The sequence below is a fragment of the Ranitomeya variabilis genome, chromosome 7 (assembly GCF_051348905.1).
Source record: "Ranitomeya variabilis isolate aRanVar5 chromosome 7, aRanVar5.hap1, whole genome shotgun sequence".
NCBI classification, from domain to species: domain Eukaryota; kingdom Metazoa; phylum Chordata; class Amphibia; order Anura; family Dendrobatidae; genus Ranitomeya; species Ranitomeya variabilis.
The window spans coordinates 102,835,902-102,853,836 of record NC_135238.1 but is presented as its reverse complement, the minus strand read 5'-3'; the positions used below and the strand labels follow the sequence as shown (position 1 = coordinate 102,853,836).

At 41.1% G+C, this 17,935-nt stretch overlaps 1 protein-coding gene across 1 annotated transcript in view; it reads right to left on the bottom strand.

The window, feature by feature from the left end:
• Positions 1–17,935, bottom strand: part of PGAP1 (post-GPI attachment to proteins inositol deacylase 1) — a 1,745,445-nt gene that overhangs the window by 299,248 nt on the left and 1,428,262 nt on the right. Inside the window, exon 23 of the mRNA XM_077275621.1 lies at positions 6,854–6,989. Within this exon, the coding sequence (XP_077131736.1) occupies positions 6,854–6,989 (136 nt within the window). The remainder of the gene's footprint in view (positions 1–6,853; positions 6,990–17,935) is intronic.

The window sequence follows — 17,935 nt, the reverse complement described above, 5'->3', positions numbered from 1 at the left end:
AGTAGGGTATTGGCGCACTCAAGAGAAATTGCACAACCAACTGTGAAGTACATTTTTTCTTACAAGGGTTCATACCCATCACCATGGAGAAAAATTATCTGATTTCGGTCCATAAAAGTCTGAAAAAAGTCATGCAATTTTCATGCGAGTACAATCCAATTTTTCACACCTAGCATCCAATTTACATCCGAATGCAGTGCGATTGCTATCTGATTGCAATGTAATTTTAACATGAGCTTTTACATAGAGCAATTCACTATGTCATTTACACATAGTTTTCAAAGGAAATATTATTTCAACACACACACAGACAAAACGCACGTTGGACACACGCTTTGAGTGCTGGGTTAGTACTTTGGCCAGTCCTATTCATATTTTTCTTGCAACGTTTTGTACTCTGTGTGTTTATATCTTTCCATTCTGTTGGGCAACTGACAATCTTCAGACACTTGTGACTTTATTTATTCACTTTTTCTCTTCAGAAAACTGTCAGCTTACATGTACCTTTTATATGCACTTGGCACTTTATTTAATATTCTGCTGAAATTAATTTAATTGTTCACGTTAATCATGTTGCACATTTCTGAATTTTTGTATCAAGGTCAAAAATCTCTACATGTGTTATGCATTATTATGCTGCTTTAATTACCTCGTTAGTTTGATGTGGCAATTTTGACTTTGTTATTATTTTTTGGACTGATCTCTGTTTACATGGTACCATCTAAGGTTTTTAACATTTGAGTATCATAATATCTATTTTTTACCTACCTAATCTGGCTATCCATTATTTTCCTACTATAATTACGTAGAAATCATTATATACTCTTGCTAAACCCACCCAATGTGCAATTTTAATTATTTTTTATCTTGTTACATTTTTTTGCATTTTCTTCATGTTATTATTATTATTATTCTGATTATATATACTTGTTACTTTTTCTTGAATATGCATTGTGGATCATGTTTTAGGTTTGATTTCAGATCAGCAGCCTTCTCCAATTCGGCCCGTAGAGCCCTCTCTGGCTTAAGTGTTGGCCAGAAGACGTCCAGACAAAATCAAACTTATGCTCCATTCCCTGTGAAGGTGAATTTCTGTTTGGGTCAACAGTAGATGACATCCTTGAAAAAGCGGGTGATAGCAAAAAGAGATTCCCCAACCTCTCTATTACCACAAAAGACTCAAACATTAAAAATGGAGTCAATGAAAACAACTGTCAAAATCCTGTTTCGAGATTGCTTTATGACAATTCTGGACCTGAGGGACGAATATTATAACTTTCCTATACTATCAGAAGTTCTTCAGGATAGCGGTTTCCATAAGAGGGGTAATCAGATACTTCCAGTACAGAGCTCTCCCTTTTGACTTGGCAGTTGGCTTCTCAAGTGTTTACCAAGCTGGTGGCAGAATCAGTGGCATACCTGAGGGAGCAGGACAGCCTGATTGTCCCCTACCTGGACAACTTTTTAATGATATTCAACTCGATCCAGCACTGTGAAGTTCAGCTGGAAAGAGTCATGACCTCTTTGGTGAGCTTAGTATGGCTTTCAAATTTAAAAAAAAATCAAAGGTAGAGACGAAGATGGTATACAGGAGTTCCTGGGGCTTGTCTCAGACTCCAAAAAAAATGAGTATCACGTTCCGGAGGAGAAAAGAGAAAAAAGGACGGGTCAGGTGTCGAGAGCATTACAATAGTCATCCATGACTCTGATGAAAGCTATGTCCCTGCTAGGTTCCATATCCTCATGCATGCCAGCAGTACAGTGAACCCAAATACACACCAGGGATCTGCAATGGGACATATAAGAAAACAAGGTTTCCCTAGGAGGACATTTAGAAGGACAGATGATTCTGTCTTCAAGAATTACTCATTCCCTGGGTTAGTGGCTAAAAGTGGAAAACTTGGCCAAAGGAATTCCTTGGGTAAGCAGAGTTACTCGAGTGGTCACCACAGATGCAAGCCCAAGGGGTGGGGGGCACATGTAAACAACATAATTTCTCAGGTAGTCTGGACAGGGAGTAGAATGTGGTTTCTTTAAACAGGAAAAAACTATTGGCAGTCAAACACATTCTGATAGAATTCCTGGATTCCCTTCAGGGTCAATATTTTCAGATAACCAATTGGTTGTAGATTATCTGAAGCACCAATGTTGAACCCAGTCTTGTCCTTTGATGGATACAACAGCCCACATTTTCCAGATGGCAGAAATAAATTTTCTTTCTCTGTCAGCACTCCACATACGGGGAGTAGAAAATTACATGGCAGACTTTTTTAAGCCGTACCAAGATAAGACAGGGCAAAAGGATCTAAAACTGTCCATATTCAGCCAGATTGTATAAATGTGGGGTCACCCAGTCATGCATCTTTTTGCCAACTGCCAGAACAAAAGGGTAAAGACCTTCTGTTCTATAGATCCCAAGGGAAACACTCAGGGTCTTCATGCCATCATCATTACACGGAACCATTCTCTGGCCTACGCCTTTCCCCCAATTACACTATGTAACAGTGTGTTTTCCTTACCCGTTATGCCTAAAACAAATAGAAAACAGTTGATGTTCCACAAAAACTTTGCCTCTGTGATCAGAACAATGAAATTCTGAAATTTGTCTGTTTTCGAGAAAATTCTCGATTCGTATTCAATACTGAGTAGTATTCTACTGTAGAATATTGTTGAACTGCTAGAATTGTGCAGAAGTTTCTACAATTTTCCAGAATTCTCTAGAAGTTTCTAGAAACTTTTAGAACTTTTTAGAATGTTCTCGGACTTTTCATTAGTATAAAAGCACAGGTGACTGGAACCAATATTTCAGTTTATGTTATTGCTGGGTAAGAAAATAATGAATTGTAGCTAAAGAGCAACTATTTGTTTTAGATGGCATCAAGAGATTGTTTGCGCCCAGCAGATGCATTTTGCTACGTGTGTGGACAATTTATAAAGACAAGAGCGAGAAAGTATCCCACGAAAGCATGTCGTAAGATGAGCGAGGCCTACAAGGCATATGTTCATTTAAATGGCAGTACTTTAATTTGTAGAATTTCAATGATTTAGATCTAGCACTGTTTAAGGAGTTGCAATTGACAAAATTTTCACATATGTCAATGCACTATAGTAAAACATGTATTAAGTAATGTGTAAAAGTTCATGCTTTTAAATTTATATAATTAATTATATCTGCTATGTTACAGGTTGGTACAGGGGAGAAAAGAGCCATGAAGTTTGCTATCCCACAAATTTGGCGTCAACCGACTGACCACTCAAGCAACTACTGCTTCTGCATGGTGGATCCTGCCAAATGTTGCACTGGCAAGAATGCACCTCAATTCATTTATCCAGACATTCCTTCTTCCATTGCCCCAGTACCACACTGCCCCAAGATGCCTGTTCCAACTCCCCGAAGAGGGATCAGCCATCTTCAGGAAAAAGCTGCAAGTCAGACAGAGAGGAAGATATTGGAGATCAAGTGTACATTTTCACAGATGCGGTTGAGGAGAGAAGGCCATACTTTCCTAACCAGAAAGACGTCAACGATCTGATCAGGGACCTTCATTTTACCAAGTCCAATGCTGAGCTTCTGACATCCAGGCTCAAGCAGTGGAACTTGTTGGATGAAAGCGTGCATGTCACAGATCAGAGAGAGAGTCACCAAACGTTTTCCAACTTCTTCAGTGGGAAGATAGGTTGTGCTTCTGCAACAATGTGGCCGGTCTTTTTTAGGCTATAGGTATCATCTGTAACCCGAGTGAATGGTGCCAATTCATAGACAGTTCATCCTGGAGCCTTAAAGCCGTGCTACTTCAGAACAGAATAGCCGTGACACTAAGGCACAGTATGACAGAAAGGACTGGCCACAGCAGACCGAGTTCTCTGTGGGGAAAAGCAACATCAAGTGGGAGCCACTGATAGAACCTCTGAAGGTGCTGATACCACCACTACACATCAAGTTAGGCCACATCAAGCATTTGTCTTGACGACAAGGAGTCAGCAGCTTTCAAGTACCTCCAAGATCTCTTTCCAAAGCTGTCCGAGGCAAAGGTCAAGGCTGGTATCTTCGTCGGACCACAGATCAAGAAGATCTTAGAATGTGACGAGTTCGCCAAGCTGCTGAACAGGACGGAGAAAGCGGCTTGGAACAGTTTCGTTGCAGTGGTTCATGGCTTCCTGGGTAATCACAAGGCTGAAAACTATGTGCAATTGGTTCAGACTCTCATAAAGAATTATGACATAATGGGATGCAGAATGTCTCTTAAAGTCCATATCCTTCACGCTCATCTTGACAAGTTCAAGGAGAACATGGGAGCTTACTCAGAGGAGCAAGGCGAGTGCTTTCATCAAGATATATTGGACTTTGAACATCGTTACCAAGGACAGTATAACAAAAACATGATGGGTACTACATTTGGGGGCTTCTTCGAGAAAGTGATTTGCAGTACACTCGCAAATCTAGAAAAACTACTCATTTCTAAACCTTTGACTTTTGACTGTCTTTGGCTATTATACCATGCAAGTGCTGTTTTTTATCAGACCGCATGAACAAAATATACTAATTTCCTTTTTTGACACAAATACACAATTTTTCTGGCCTGTGGTCATAAAATCAAAGTTTGTGCTGAATATAGTTGTTTTTCCATAGTTCTTAAACATACGCAGTAGAAATATTACTGTCGGAAGCCAGGAACAAAAATTGTGTTACATAGTGTCCTGATCCCGGCTGTCCTAAGAAAAATCAGAGAGGACAGGGCAAGAGTAATTGATTTCCCCCTTCTTGCCAAAAAAGGACATGGTTCTCCTGGCTAAGGATGTCGTTTATCACTGACTCTTGGGTGCTTCAGGAGATTCCAAATCTTCTCTGCCAGGGGCCGGTATGTCATCCTCAGGCAGCAAATTTACATTTGACAGCGTGAAATTTGAGAGGACACTATTGAGAGACAGAGGTAGAAGGGCCGTCACTACTAGAACTTATAGGAAATCTTGGAAGAAGTTCCTATCCAACTCCAATTATGGCAGCCCTGGAGCTTCTACAAAAGGGGTTAGAACAGTGCCTTGCTACTAAGCACCTTAAAAGTTCAGTTGCAGCATTAGGAGCCCGATATAATCATGATTTGGTGAGCAATCATTGGGTGGCTAGATTCATTAGAGCCTTCGGTAGATCTAGGCCCAGCAGATAGCTAGCCAGAGAGTACCACCTTGGCATCTGAATTTAATACTACCAGCCTTAACCAGTTCCCCATTTGAGCTTGCATTCCGCATCCCTTAAGCTTTTATTTCTTAAGACATTCTTCTAGTGGCATTGACATCAGCCTGAAGGGTGAGCGATATTCAAGCCCTGTTTGCAGGCCCCCCTTTACTCAAATTTTAGAGGATAGTGTAATTCTGAAACCTGACCCAGCCTATCTAGTCAGTGTCACGTTTCTTTAGGTCACAGGGAGTAGTCCTCCCATTCTTTTACTCCAACCCCAAAGACGTAACAGGGTGTTTAGTTCAGTACCTATCGGCCACCCAGGGCTGTAGAAAAGATAGGTCTCACTTTGTGTGTTTTTCAGGGGCCCAGAAAAGGGCTCAAGGCCTCAGAGGTTCATTGGCAAGATGGATAAGGGATGCAATCTCGCTGGCCTACTCATCAAGTGGGAATGTCATATCGGAGGGATAAAGATCTCACTCTACAAGAGCGGTGGCAATCTCATGGGAAGATAAATCTGAGGTTTCAATAGAACAAATCTGTAAGGCTGCCACATGGTCATCTCCTAACTTTTTCAAACACTACCGGTTGGATTTAGCCTCTTCCTCTGATCTCACCTTTGGGAGAAGGCAGGCTGTGGTCCCTCCCTAAAATATAATTCTCTGCAATTCGCTCTGTGGTGCTGTCATGAGGGAAGGAGAAATACTAAGTTACTTACCGGTAACAGGATTTCTCAGACTCCATAACAGCACCCTTATATTCCCTCCCGTCCCCTGTGGGTGAGCACACTCTTTTAGTTTGTTTATGATTTATCTATAGGTCACTGGGTGTTTCCTTATAAATATTATTGTTAGAATGTCCTCTCTCTCCGAGGTGCTGTCATGGGCTCTGTGAAATCCAGTTACTGGTAAGTTACTACGTCTTTCTGCAGGGAAAATTATTTTTTTTAGCTTTCACGAATTAACGTTATAAAAATATGTGAAGCAGCTATGTGTTAAAGTTTCTCATGACACTTCTAGATAAGTTCCTTGAGAGGTGTAGTTTCCAAAATGGGGTTACTTGTAGGGAGTTTACTGTTTAGGCAAATCAGGTGCTCGACATGGCATCCGCTATGTATTTCAGACAATTTTCACCAAAATTCTGATGTTTTCAATCATAAACGCAAAAAATATTGGCCTAAATTTGCCACCATTATGAAGTACAATGTGTTGCGAAAAAAGTCTCAGCATCACTAGGATTCGTTGAAGCGCTTCAGAGTTATTACCTCATAAAGAGTGACACTTGTCAAAATTGTAAAATTTGGCCTAGTCAGGAAGGTGAAAACAGACTTGGGATTGAAGGGGATTAAAACAAATAAATTACTAAACTATTAGTACTCACTGGAAGGGAAACAAGATTGAGCTGAATTTTACAAGTAATGGCAAATTTAATAGCATGTTAAACATAACTAGTTTTCTTAAGTTTAACTAATATTATTATTCTTAGTTATTTATATAGCACCATTGATTCCATGGTGCTGTACATGAGAATGGGTTACATACAAGTTGCAGATATCACTTACAGTAAACAAACTCACAATGACAAACTGATACAGAGGGGCGAGGACCCTGCCCTTGCGGGCTTACATTCTACAGAGTAATATTTTCACACAAAAAGATTTAACAATTAAAATCTTACCTTAAGCAAATAATGTAAAAATAAAAGTAAAATGGCAAATGCACCACAGGTCCTCCAAGCAACTAATGACAGGAGCAAGGCTTCAACAAGCATTTTGTTTGTAAATGTTTGGGTTTCTTTACGAAAATCAGTGCTTCTGTTAAGAAATAAAAAAAAATTACCAAGGCAACAATCTAAAACATTATTCAGCCCAACAATTTTCCACATCAATTTCCTAAAATAATTTCCAATTATAATAGTAAGTCATTAAAAACAATCCAAAATATCATGTGTATGCATTATGAAACGCCACCCACTCCCCGTTTTAGCTAAGGTCTTCTTTGGTGTTCATGCTGACCTATGCATTTTAAGTGGTCACGTCCCCTAGTGAGTAGTCAGACTAAAAGTATGTGCAGACAGTATCTTTTTCAGGCAGATATGCTCTGTAGCCCACCTGAAAAAGCGCTAAATAAATGGTAAAAAGAATAAACCCATACATTGCAATATAAAAACAACTTGCTGTTAATATGTTCAGTCTTTTAAAAGTGAACGTGTCAGCAGGATTTTGTTAAGTTAACTACAGGCATTGTCCAGTTGGCAGTGTTTAAACTGATACCTAGGGTGAAGAAATCCAACTTGAGGTTCATATCTAATCAGTGTTAGAAATTTTAAGCTAATGAGATTCTCGTGCTTTGAAGCAGGACTGTAGACAGGATCTTATCTTCCTGAAGCTAAGCCACAGAAAACAAGAAGACACAGGCCGCCCCGAAGCACAACCAGTCTGTCTTCTACGATGAGCAACAAGTTTGTCTTTTGGGGCCGCCTGTGGGCAGGTCTTTCCTTGGTTTCCCTGGCTTAGAACAAGAAGATAAGACACTGCCTACAGTCCTGCCCCAAAGCACAAGAATCTCATTAACTGAAAACTTCTAAGACTACTGTCACACAGTGCAATTTTGATCGCTACGACGGCACGATCCGTGACGTCGCAGCGTCGTATGATTATCGCTCCAGCGTCGTAGACTGCGGTCACACGTTGCAATCACGGCGCTGGAGCGATGCCGAAGTCCCCGGGTAACCAGGGTAAACATCGGGTTACTAAGCGCAGGGCCGCGCTTAGTAACCCGATGTTTACCCTGGTTACCAGCGTAAACGTAAAAAAAACCAAACAGTACATACTTACATTCCGGTGTCTGTCCCCCGGCGTTCTGCTTCTCTGCACTGTGTAAGCACCATAGCCGGAAAGCAGAGCGGTGACGTCACCGCGTCACCGCTGTGCTCGCTTTCCGGCCGGCAGGCGCTCACAGTGCAGAGAAGCTGAGACGCCGGGGGACAGACACCGGAATGTAAGTATGTACTGTTTGGTTTTTTTTACGTTTACGCTGGTAACCACGGTAAACATCGGGTTACTAAGCGCGGCCCTGCGCTTAGTTACCCGATGTTTACCCTGGTTACAAGCGAACACATCGCTGGATCGGTGTCACACACAACGATCCAGCGATGTCAGCGGGTGATCAAGCGACGAAAGAAAGTTCCAAACGATCTGCTACGACGTACGATTCTCAGCAGGGTCCCTGATCGCTGCTGCGTGTCAGACACTGCGATATCGTAACGATATCGCTAGAACGTCACGAATCGTACCGTCGTAGCGATCAAAATTGCACTGTGTGACAGTACCCTAACACTGATTACGCTAAAATCACAAAACAAATTTCTTCACCCCAGATATAATTTTAATCAGTTTAACACTGCCAGTCGACAGTAGTAGTTTAATTAGCAAAATCCTGCTGACAGTTTTGCTTAAACTTTTTTATCACATGCTTTAGCACTTGGAGCACTTTGCTAGAGCGTTTCTTGAGTGACAGGAAGATCTCTCCCCCCGAACTGGAGGAAGAGCCATTGGATTCTGGAGCACATGTTGCAGTTAAAAATTGTAACATGCATTCTCCACCAGCACAACTCAAACTGCTTCTCCAGAAAATCTGGTCAGCAACAGTACAGGTGTGCAGTTGGATGCTGAATTGAGAGTTGTGGATGGTGAGTTTTTACAAGAAGAATCAACCATTAGAGATGTACAGTTATATAAAAAAGTTTGGGCACCCCTATAAATCTTAAGGTTAATGTTTTATAAAAAATTGGTATTTTTGCAATAGCTATTTCAGTTTCATATATCGAATAACTGTTGGGCACAGTAATGTTTCTGCCTTGAAATTAGGTTTATTGTACTAACAGAAAATGTGCAATCTGCATTCAAACAAAATTTGACAGGTGCATAAGTATGGGCACCCTTATCATTTTATTGTTTTAAATTCTCCTACCTACTTTTTACTGACTTACTAAAGCACTTTTTTGGTTTTGTAACCTCATTGAGCTTTCAACTTCATAGCCAGGTGTATGCAATCATGAGAAAAGCTACTTAAAGTGGCCACTTGCAAGTTGTTCTCCTGTTTGAATCTCCTCTGAAGAGTGGCATCATGGGCTCCTCAAAACAACTGTCAAATGATCTGAAAACAAAGATTATTCAACATAGTTGTTCAGGGGAAGGATACAAAAAGCTGTCTAAGAGATATAACCTGTCAATTTCCACTGTGAGAAACATAGTAAGGAAATGGAAGAACACAGGTACAGTTCTTGTTAAGGCCAGAAGTGGCAGGCCAAGAAAAAAATCAGAAAGGCAGAGAAGAAGAATGGTGAGATCAGTCAAGGACAATCTTCAGACCACCTCCAGAGAGCTGCAGCATCAACTTGCTGCAGATGGTGTCACTGTGCATCGGTCAACTATACAACACACTTTACACAAGGAGATGCTGTATGGGAGAGTGATGCGAAAGAAGCCGTTTCTGCAAGCACGCCACAAACAGAGTCGGCTGAGGTATGCTGTTGTGAATTCCGTTCTCGAACTCCCTCCTGTGGTCATGAATGGTACTTCGGCAAGTTCTGTCCGTGGACTCCCTCTGGTGGCTGTGAGTGGAACTGCTGGTTCTGAGGTTGCCTCCTCAGCTGCCCTCGTTTGCGGCTAGGCTGGCTTCTCTATTTAACTCCACTCAGATCGTTACAGAATGCCAGCTGTCAATGTATTAGTACTGGTTCAGATCTCTCACGGATCTTTCTGATTACCTGTCTACTCCAGCAAAAGCTAAGTCCCTGCTAGTTCATTTGTTGTTCATTTTGTACTGAATATGTTTCTTAGTGCTTGCTAAGTTCTAGTCCATCTTGCTAACATGATATTGCCTTGCTAGCTGGAAGCTCTGGGTTGCAGAGTGGCACCTCTGCACCGTGAGTTGGTGCGAGGGTCTTTTTGCACACTCTGCGTGGCTTTTTGTAGTTTTTTGTGCTGACCGCATAGATCCCTTTCCTATCCTCAGTCTATCTAGTAAGTCTGGCCTCCTTTGCTGAAACCTGATTCATCCCTGTGTTTGTGACTTTCCTCTTAACTCACAGTTAATATATGTGGGGGGCTGTCTTTACCTTTGGGTAAATTTCTCTGAGGCAAGGTAAGGCTTATTTTCCTATCTTTAGGGGTAGTTAGCTCCTAGGCTGTGAAGAGGCGTCTAGGGAGAGTTAGGTACGCTCCACAGCTATTTCTAGTGTGTGTGTTATAGGATCAGGATTGCGGTCAGCAGAGTTCCCACTTCCCAGAGCTTGTCCTGTCTTTTAGTTTAACCATCAGGTCATTCCAGGTGCACCTAACCACCAGGTCCATAACAGTATGCAAAAGCACATTTGGAGAAGCCAATTTCTTTTTGGAAGAAGGTCCTGTGGACTGATGAAACCAAGATTGAGTTGTTTGGTCATACAAAAGGCATTATGCATGGCGGCAAAAAAACACAGCATTCCAAAAAAAACACTTGCTACCCACAGTAAAATTTGGTGGAGGTTCCATCATGCTTTGGGGCTGTGTGGCCAATGCAGGCAGCAGGAATCTTGTTAAAGTTGAGGGACGCATAGATTCCTCTCAGTATCAGCAGATTCTTGACAATAATGTTCATGAATCAGTGACAAAGTTGAAGTTACGCAGGGAATGGATCTTTCAGCAAGACAATGATCCAAAACACCGCTCCAAATCTACTCAGGCATTCATGCAGAGGAACAATTACACTGTTCTGAAATGGCCATCCCAGTTCCCAGACCTGAATATCATTGAACATCTGTGGGATCATTTGAAGAGGGCTGTCCATGCTAGGCGACCATCAAACTTAACTGAACTGGAATTGTTTTGTAAAGAGGAATGGTCAAAAATACCTTCATCCAGGATCCAGGAACTCATTAAAAGCTACAGAAAGCGACTAGAGGCTGTCATTTTTGCAAAAGGAGGATCTATTAAATATTAATGTCACTTTTCTGGTGAGGTGCCCATACTTATGCACCTGTCAAATTTTGTTTGAATGCAGATTGCACATTTTCTGTTAGTACAATAAACCTCATTTCAAGGCAGAGACATTACTGTGTCCAACAGTTATTAGATATATGAAACTGAAAAAGCTGTTGCAAAAAAAAACAATTTTTAACAAACATTAAGCTTAAGATTAATAGGGGTGCCCAAACTTTTTCATATAACTGTATTTGCATCTATATCACTCTGCAATACCCACTCTTTGAATATGCAATGGGTAGTCTCAAAGAGGACATGTCCATGATAAAATGAGAATTAAAAAGGGTGAATGAGAGGATGAAGGAGGCTGATGAAAGAGTGCGTACCATAGAAGGTAAAATCCCTCTCATCCAAATGATGCTAAAAAATGTGCAGAGTATAACTATGCTTCTGAATAAGACGGATGAGCTGGAAAATAGGCTCAGGAAGAATAACATACATTTGGTTGGAGTTCCAGAAAGAGCGAAGGGAAGAGATGCTGTAATCTTTTTTGAAAATTGGCTTTTTAAGTGTTTTGGAAAACACATTCTCTCAGCATTTTTCACCATAGAAAGAGCCCACAAGGTCTCTATAAATCATCTCTCTCCTGGGGCGCCACCTAGTTCCATTCTGACTAAGCAACTCCACCTTAATGATTGGGACATTATCTTATGCAATGCGTGTTTCCAGACTTCTCTGCAGAGGTACAGAAAGAGAACACTCACTTTATGGATGTAAAGTAATGCCTGCATGCTCTAGATATCTCCTATGAAATGCTGTACCGTACACAGCTCCAAGTCATAGCTTTTGGGTAAGTTCATATGTTCAAATCCTACAAGGATGCTCTTCTGTGGATGAACTCCAACGAAGGGAGGCAAAGGCATGATAGGCGGTAATTTATGACATGTTGCATGCGGGAGAAGGAGGTATAGCTAAGTGATTATGATTCTATACAGTTGTTATAATCTATTTTGATACAGCTCAACCTAAAAGTAGTTGCAAGATAGTTTAGAATAAAAAATTATATGCTTTTATATAAAAATTCTCTATGTCCATATAGAAGAAAGCGGATAGGCACATACCATCCCGTGCAACAAAATCCTTTATTTATCATCATACCAACAGCAGGCAGATAGAATGATGGAGCAAATACAGATGATGATCGTTTCACGCTTAAATTGTGCTTCAACAGGTCATCAACGATCGTAGTCTGTATTAGCTCCATCATTCTATCTGCCTGCTGTTGGTATGATGATGCCACAATAAAGGATTTTGTTGCACGGGACGGTATGTGCCTATTTAAAGCACATATATATATTTCAAAACCATACCATTTTCTCACTACTCTGACAATTCCAGTCTACAATCTACAATATGCCTCTCTGAGACACATCTGATCCAAGAAAGGTTTCAGAATCTCGGTCACCCTTTAGTAGGATCCCCCTACCATTCCTTATACTCTAATCCTGCCTGTGGGGTAAGTATATTGGTTGATCAATCTATCCCCATTACCAATAATAATTCATCTATAGATGCAGAAGATAGATATGTGTCTTGTATGACCTGTCTATAATCAGGCTTGGACTGGCTCACAGGAGAAAACTCCAGTGGGCAACTGCGCAAGAGTGTGCCACTACCCTCTTATATGAGCACTACTTGGCACAATATACTTGAATCACTGTACAGACAAAGGAAGCACCTAATTATTTTAACAATCTACCCAGATCATTGTTATATACATTTGTGATTGAGGATAATGTTAAATTTGAATGTAGCTGTAAAGTGGGGCCCTGGAGTTGGTTAACGGTTCGCCCTTGACACACCAGTCTGACACTGACTATAATATTGACAGCTAGTTATTAGTGATGAGCGAGTATACTGGTTGCTCGGGTTTTCCTGAGCACGCTCGGGTGATCTCCGAGTATTTGTTAGTGCTCGGAGATAAAGTTTTCATCGCCTCAGCTTAATGATTTAAGGCTGCTAGCCAGGCTGAATACATGTGGAGATTCCCTAACAAACAGGCTTTCCTCACATGTATTCAGCCTGGCTGGCAGTCGTAAATCATGCAGCTGAGGCAATGAAACCTAAATCTCCGAACACTAACAAATGTTCGGAGACCACCCGAGCAACGAATATACTAGCTCATCACTACAAGATATGTTTCTCCCACTTATTCTGGCAAAATAACAAAAAAAAGTTTTCATTTATTGCCACGTGTTCTTCAGCCCCAGTCACCATTATTGGTGATTTTAACAACTATATGCACCCATTTTGAGATAAATGTCACAAAGGAAATAATGCTGACTCAGTGTTCACTGCCTCCATGGTGTTGTTGGTGTTAATGAGATTGGATATCATGATATATGGTGAGTGAGAAAACCTAATGTAAAAAAAAAAAATAAATAAAACAATCACGTTTTTCCTTTTCTCACCACACGTTGTCTAGGATGTATGTTACCATTAACTAAAATTAGCTAAAAAAACAGTGCATAAGATGTGATGAAAAAAATGTGCAGTAAGACAGCACAAAGAAACTGAAATCACTGCTGCAAAACCCGCAATACCTGAAGCAGTGGTGCCAAAAATGAGACCAGCCAAATGTCAGTGCAATCACATAAAGAGTAACAGCTATGATGCCAACTAATAACACTATGGCTGGATATCCAGGGTGCTGGATATCTAAGTGGGAGGAAACTCTGACAAAGTGTTCTAGGACCCTATTGGAATTGCTTGTGGGGGTTGATAAGAGAACACTTGAGACCCTAGAGAAAGAGATTGAGACCATACGAGAAAAAATTCAGAGCACCCTCTCTAGTGACGAGTGTAAAAAATTTGATTTATCTTTGGAGGAGGAACTTTCCAAGTGGGAACTTGAGATACAAATAACAGAACTAAAAAGTACTTACGGGATTTAGAGGATTACCAGCTCAAGCGAGTATATCGCTGGTGCCAGAAACTCCCTAAGAAACAAGCTAGATCACAATCTATTTCTAGTGTTTCTACTACCTCGGAGGGAGCATGTGGAGATCGTTTTTTAGACCGAGGACACATGTCAGCAGGGGATGGCCCTCCAACAGATCTCCTTACACAGCGCAGTCATACACCGGCAACCACAAAGAGAAAGCATCACTACAACTTTCGAGGCAAGAAAATAAGGAGGTTTTAAAGGTAATAAATTTATCTCAACATCAGCTCACTTCGTCACAGGTTGAAGTGCTTTCTAAAGGTCTCTCTTTTTCACCAGTAGAGGGGTCTGACCACTTTACTTTAATAAAGGACCTAGAATTGTTTGCCAGAAAATTAATTATCAAAAAATATTTTGCCCCTAAATTAAATCCATCTATGTCTCCGATTGAAGTGCAGGCTTTGGTCGATTTCGAATCTCTGGCGGCCGAAAATTTTCAGGCCGATTCTTCCTCTGTCCCTATACACTTGCACCAACGTTGCAGGGTTTTTCCCCCCTTGTCCGCCTGTCCTCAAGTGGAAATCTTTGTTAAATTAATTAAAGAGGACTTTAGCAAATTGGATCCCCACGTCCTCCATGATAATCTTACTCCTCAACAGAGGAGTGTTCTGAGGGAGCTCGGAGCCATGAAGGACGCGGTGATCAAAAAGGCAGACAAGGGTGGTAATGTGGTGGTATGGCCGGTGGGTCTGTACGAGGCGGAGGCCTTTAGGCAGCTGCATAGGCCTGACCACTATAAAAGACTTGATTCATTACCCGTATCTATTTTCCAACGTGAATTGGGTCATCTTTTGGATGAAGGTGAGGAGTCTGGTGCTATTACAAATAAAATGCGGTTGTCACTTTTGCCAGAGTTCCCTATTATTCCTACTTTTTATTTGCTTCCCAAAGTTCACAAGGACCCCATCTGCCCTCCAGGCAGACCCATTGTCTCGGGCATGGGGGGTCTTTGTGAACCAGCCTGGCAGTTTATTGATTTTTACCTTAAGCAATGTGTTGAGACCCTCCCGTCTTTTGTAAAGGACACCACCGATGTCCTGAAAAGACTAGATGGCCTCACACTTGAGGATGATATGTGGTTTGTCACCTGCGACGTGGAGTCACTGTACACGTCAATTAGGCACAGCCACGGGATGCGGGCCGCCAAATTTTTTCTTGACATGACTAATCTTGAACCTAATTTGATTCATTTCATTTTGGAACTATTACAGTTTATACTTACTCACAATTTATTTTGTGTTCAAGGACCGCCCCTTCCTACAGCTCCAGGGCACAGCTATGGGGGCGTCTTGTGCGCCCTCGAATGTTAACCTTTTCCTGGGGCTGTGGGAAAGGGATACGGTCCTTGACACACCAGGTCATGGCTCCGTCATCTCGTGGCTGCGCTATATCGACGATATTTTCTTCATCTGGCAAAGCTCCACGTCACAGTTGGACCTTTTTCTGAACCACTTGAATATGAACACATGTAATATCAGGCTGACGTGGAAGTATAGCCAAAGTTCTATTGACTTTTTGGATCTGGAAATTACAAATCCTACGGAGGGCCCTATTAGGACAAATATCTTCCGTAAAGAAATGGCTACCAATGCACTACTGCACTTTACGTCTTTTCATCCTCCTAAACTCAAGAGTTCGATACCCATAGGACAGTTTCTAAGAGCCTGTCGTATTTGTTCGGACGACAACAGTTTTTTAGTCAACACGCTTCAAGAATAGGGGTTACAAGCGTAGAGACATTTATAGGGGTTTTTCTCGTGTTCTGAATGCAGATAGATCTACTTTGCTGGCAAAACCACCTAGGAAAGCTGTCAAAAATTCAGACTTGACACCCCGGTTCATTACGCAATTCAACTCTAACTGGTCCACAATTAATTAAATTTTCAAAAAACATTGGTCAGTTTTACTAACCGATAGAGACCTGGCCCATCAATTGACTCCGTACCCTCTCATTACATGGCGTAAATACCGTACTTTGGGTGACATTTTATGTAGTAGTCACTACGTCCCTCCAAAGGCCAAACCTTTTGGCTCTAGTAGCAGTGGTCCCCCATGGGGTTGTTTGCCTTGTGGGAACTGCTCAGCGTGCCGTTCTATTGTTAGAACAAAAAAATTCACAAATTCAGTGGGTGATAAGAATTTTAAGATTGTCCATCATATAACATGCAATACTGAAGCAGTGATTTATTATGGCCGTTGTCTTTGTAACTGTATCTACATTGGTATGACAACCAGAGCCCTGAAAATTCGAGTGCAGGAACATTTAAGGGATATAAAAAACTCGGCCCATTGTTCCGAACCAAATCTGTTAAAATCAATCCCCAAACATTTTTTTGATAGACACAACAGTAACCCTAAGGGGTTTACAGTATGTGGGATTGATCGTGTTTATATGGGGATCCGGGGTGGGAATGTCAAACAGAGATTGCTGCAAAAAGAAGCACGTTGGATAGTGACCTTAGACACACTTTCACCAACAGGTCTGAATGAAGCCCTCAGTTTCAAGACTTTTTTATAGACATTTTTTACAGATATATTTTCATTGTTTTTAATGTTGGTCCGGTAATGTTGTGTTTTATGTTTTATTGCATGTTCCTGATATTTGTTCTTTTTATTAACCAGATGTCGCTCTCTATTCACCTGTTCACTTCTTCATTGCATGCTGAAGGGATCCTGCACCGAGTGGTTGCTGGTTTGTTCACTCTGCTACATCTGAAGATATATGGACTGTCTTGGAGGAGATTTACATCTGCTCCTCATACACCTGCATGTGAAAAAATATTCTGGCCCTCTGCCATTTTCGCTGACCGGATAAATATTTGTAAGCCATTGCGTTCATCTTGTTACATTTGAAGATAAATGGACTGCCTTGGAGGATTTTTACATTTATTATATTTTTGTATGTTGAATTTTTTGGCAGTTCGTGGCTATTTTTCTGACCGGTATATATACACTGTGTTCCAAATTATTATGCAAATAACATTTCCTCATATTTTCTCTAAATTACCTATCTGAATTGCAGTCATTGTTATTTTCCAGTCATCTACTATTCTAGTATAATTGCAATGTTTTGGAACAAACTGCCTATGAAAACAGTAAAAATAAACACTCAAAATGCATGTTCCAAATTATTATGCACAGCAGAGTTTTCAACCTTTTTTATTTTATTTTGAACAAAAAAATGGTCAATTGTGAAGTTATAAGCATTATCAGCTTATTACAAAATGAAATCAAACAGTTTTCAAGTGAAAACTTTATTCTAGGTGATGTTACATTTGCACATAGGACCCCTTGTTTGAAAGAAGCTTCTGAACTCTCTCGTCCATTGAATTTGTCAGTTTTTGGATGGTTTCTGCTTCAATTGTTTTGCATGTGGTCAGAATACCCTCCCAGAGCTGTTGCTTAGATGTGAACTGCCTCCCGCCATCATAGACACTCATTTTGATGATGCTTCAGAGGTTCTCAATGGGGTTGAGGTCAGGGGAAGATGGTGGCCACACCATAAGTTTGTCCTCTTTTATGCCCATAGCAGCCAGAGATGCAGATGTGTTTTTTGCAGCATGAGACAGTGCATTATCATGCATGAAAATGATCTTGCTGCGGAAAGCACGGTTCTTCCTCTTGAACCATGGCAGGAAGTGTTGTTTTAGAAACTCCACGTAGATAATGGAGTTCATCTTTATCCCTTCAGGGATCATAAAGGGGCCAACAATCTCTCTCCCCATGATTCCAGCCCAAAACATTACTCCACCTCCTCCTTGTTGGCGCCTTAGCCGTGTTTTCATGGAGT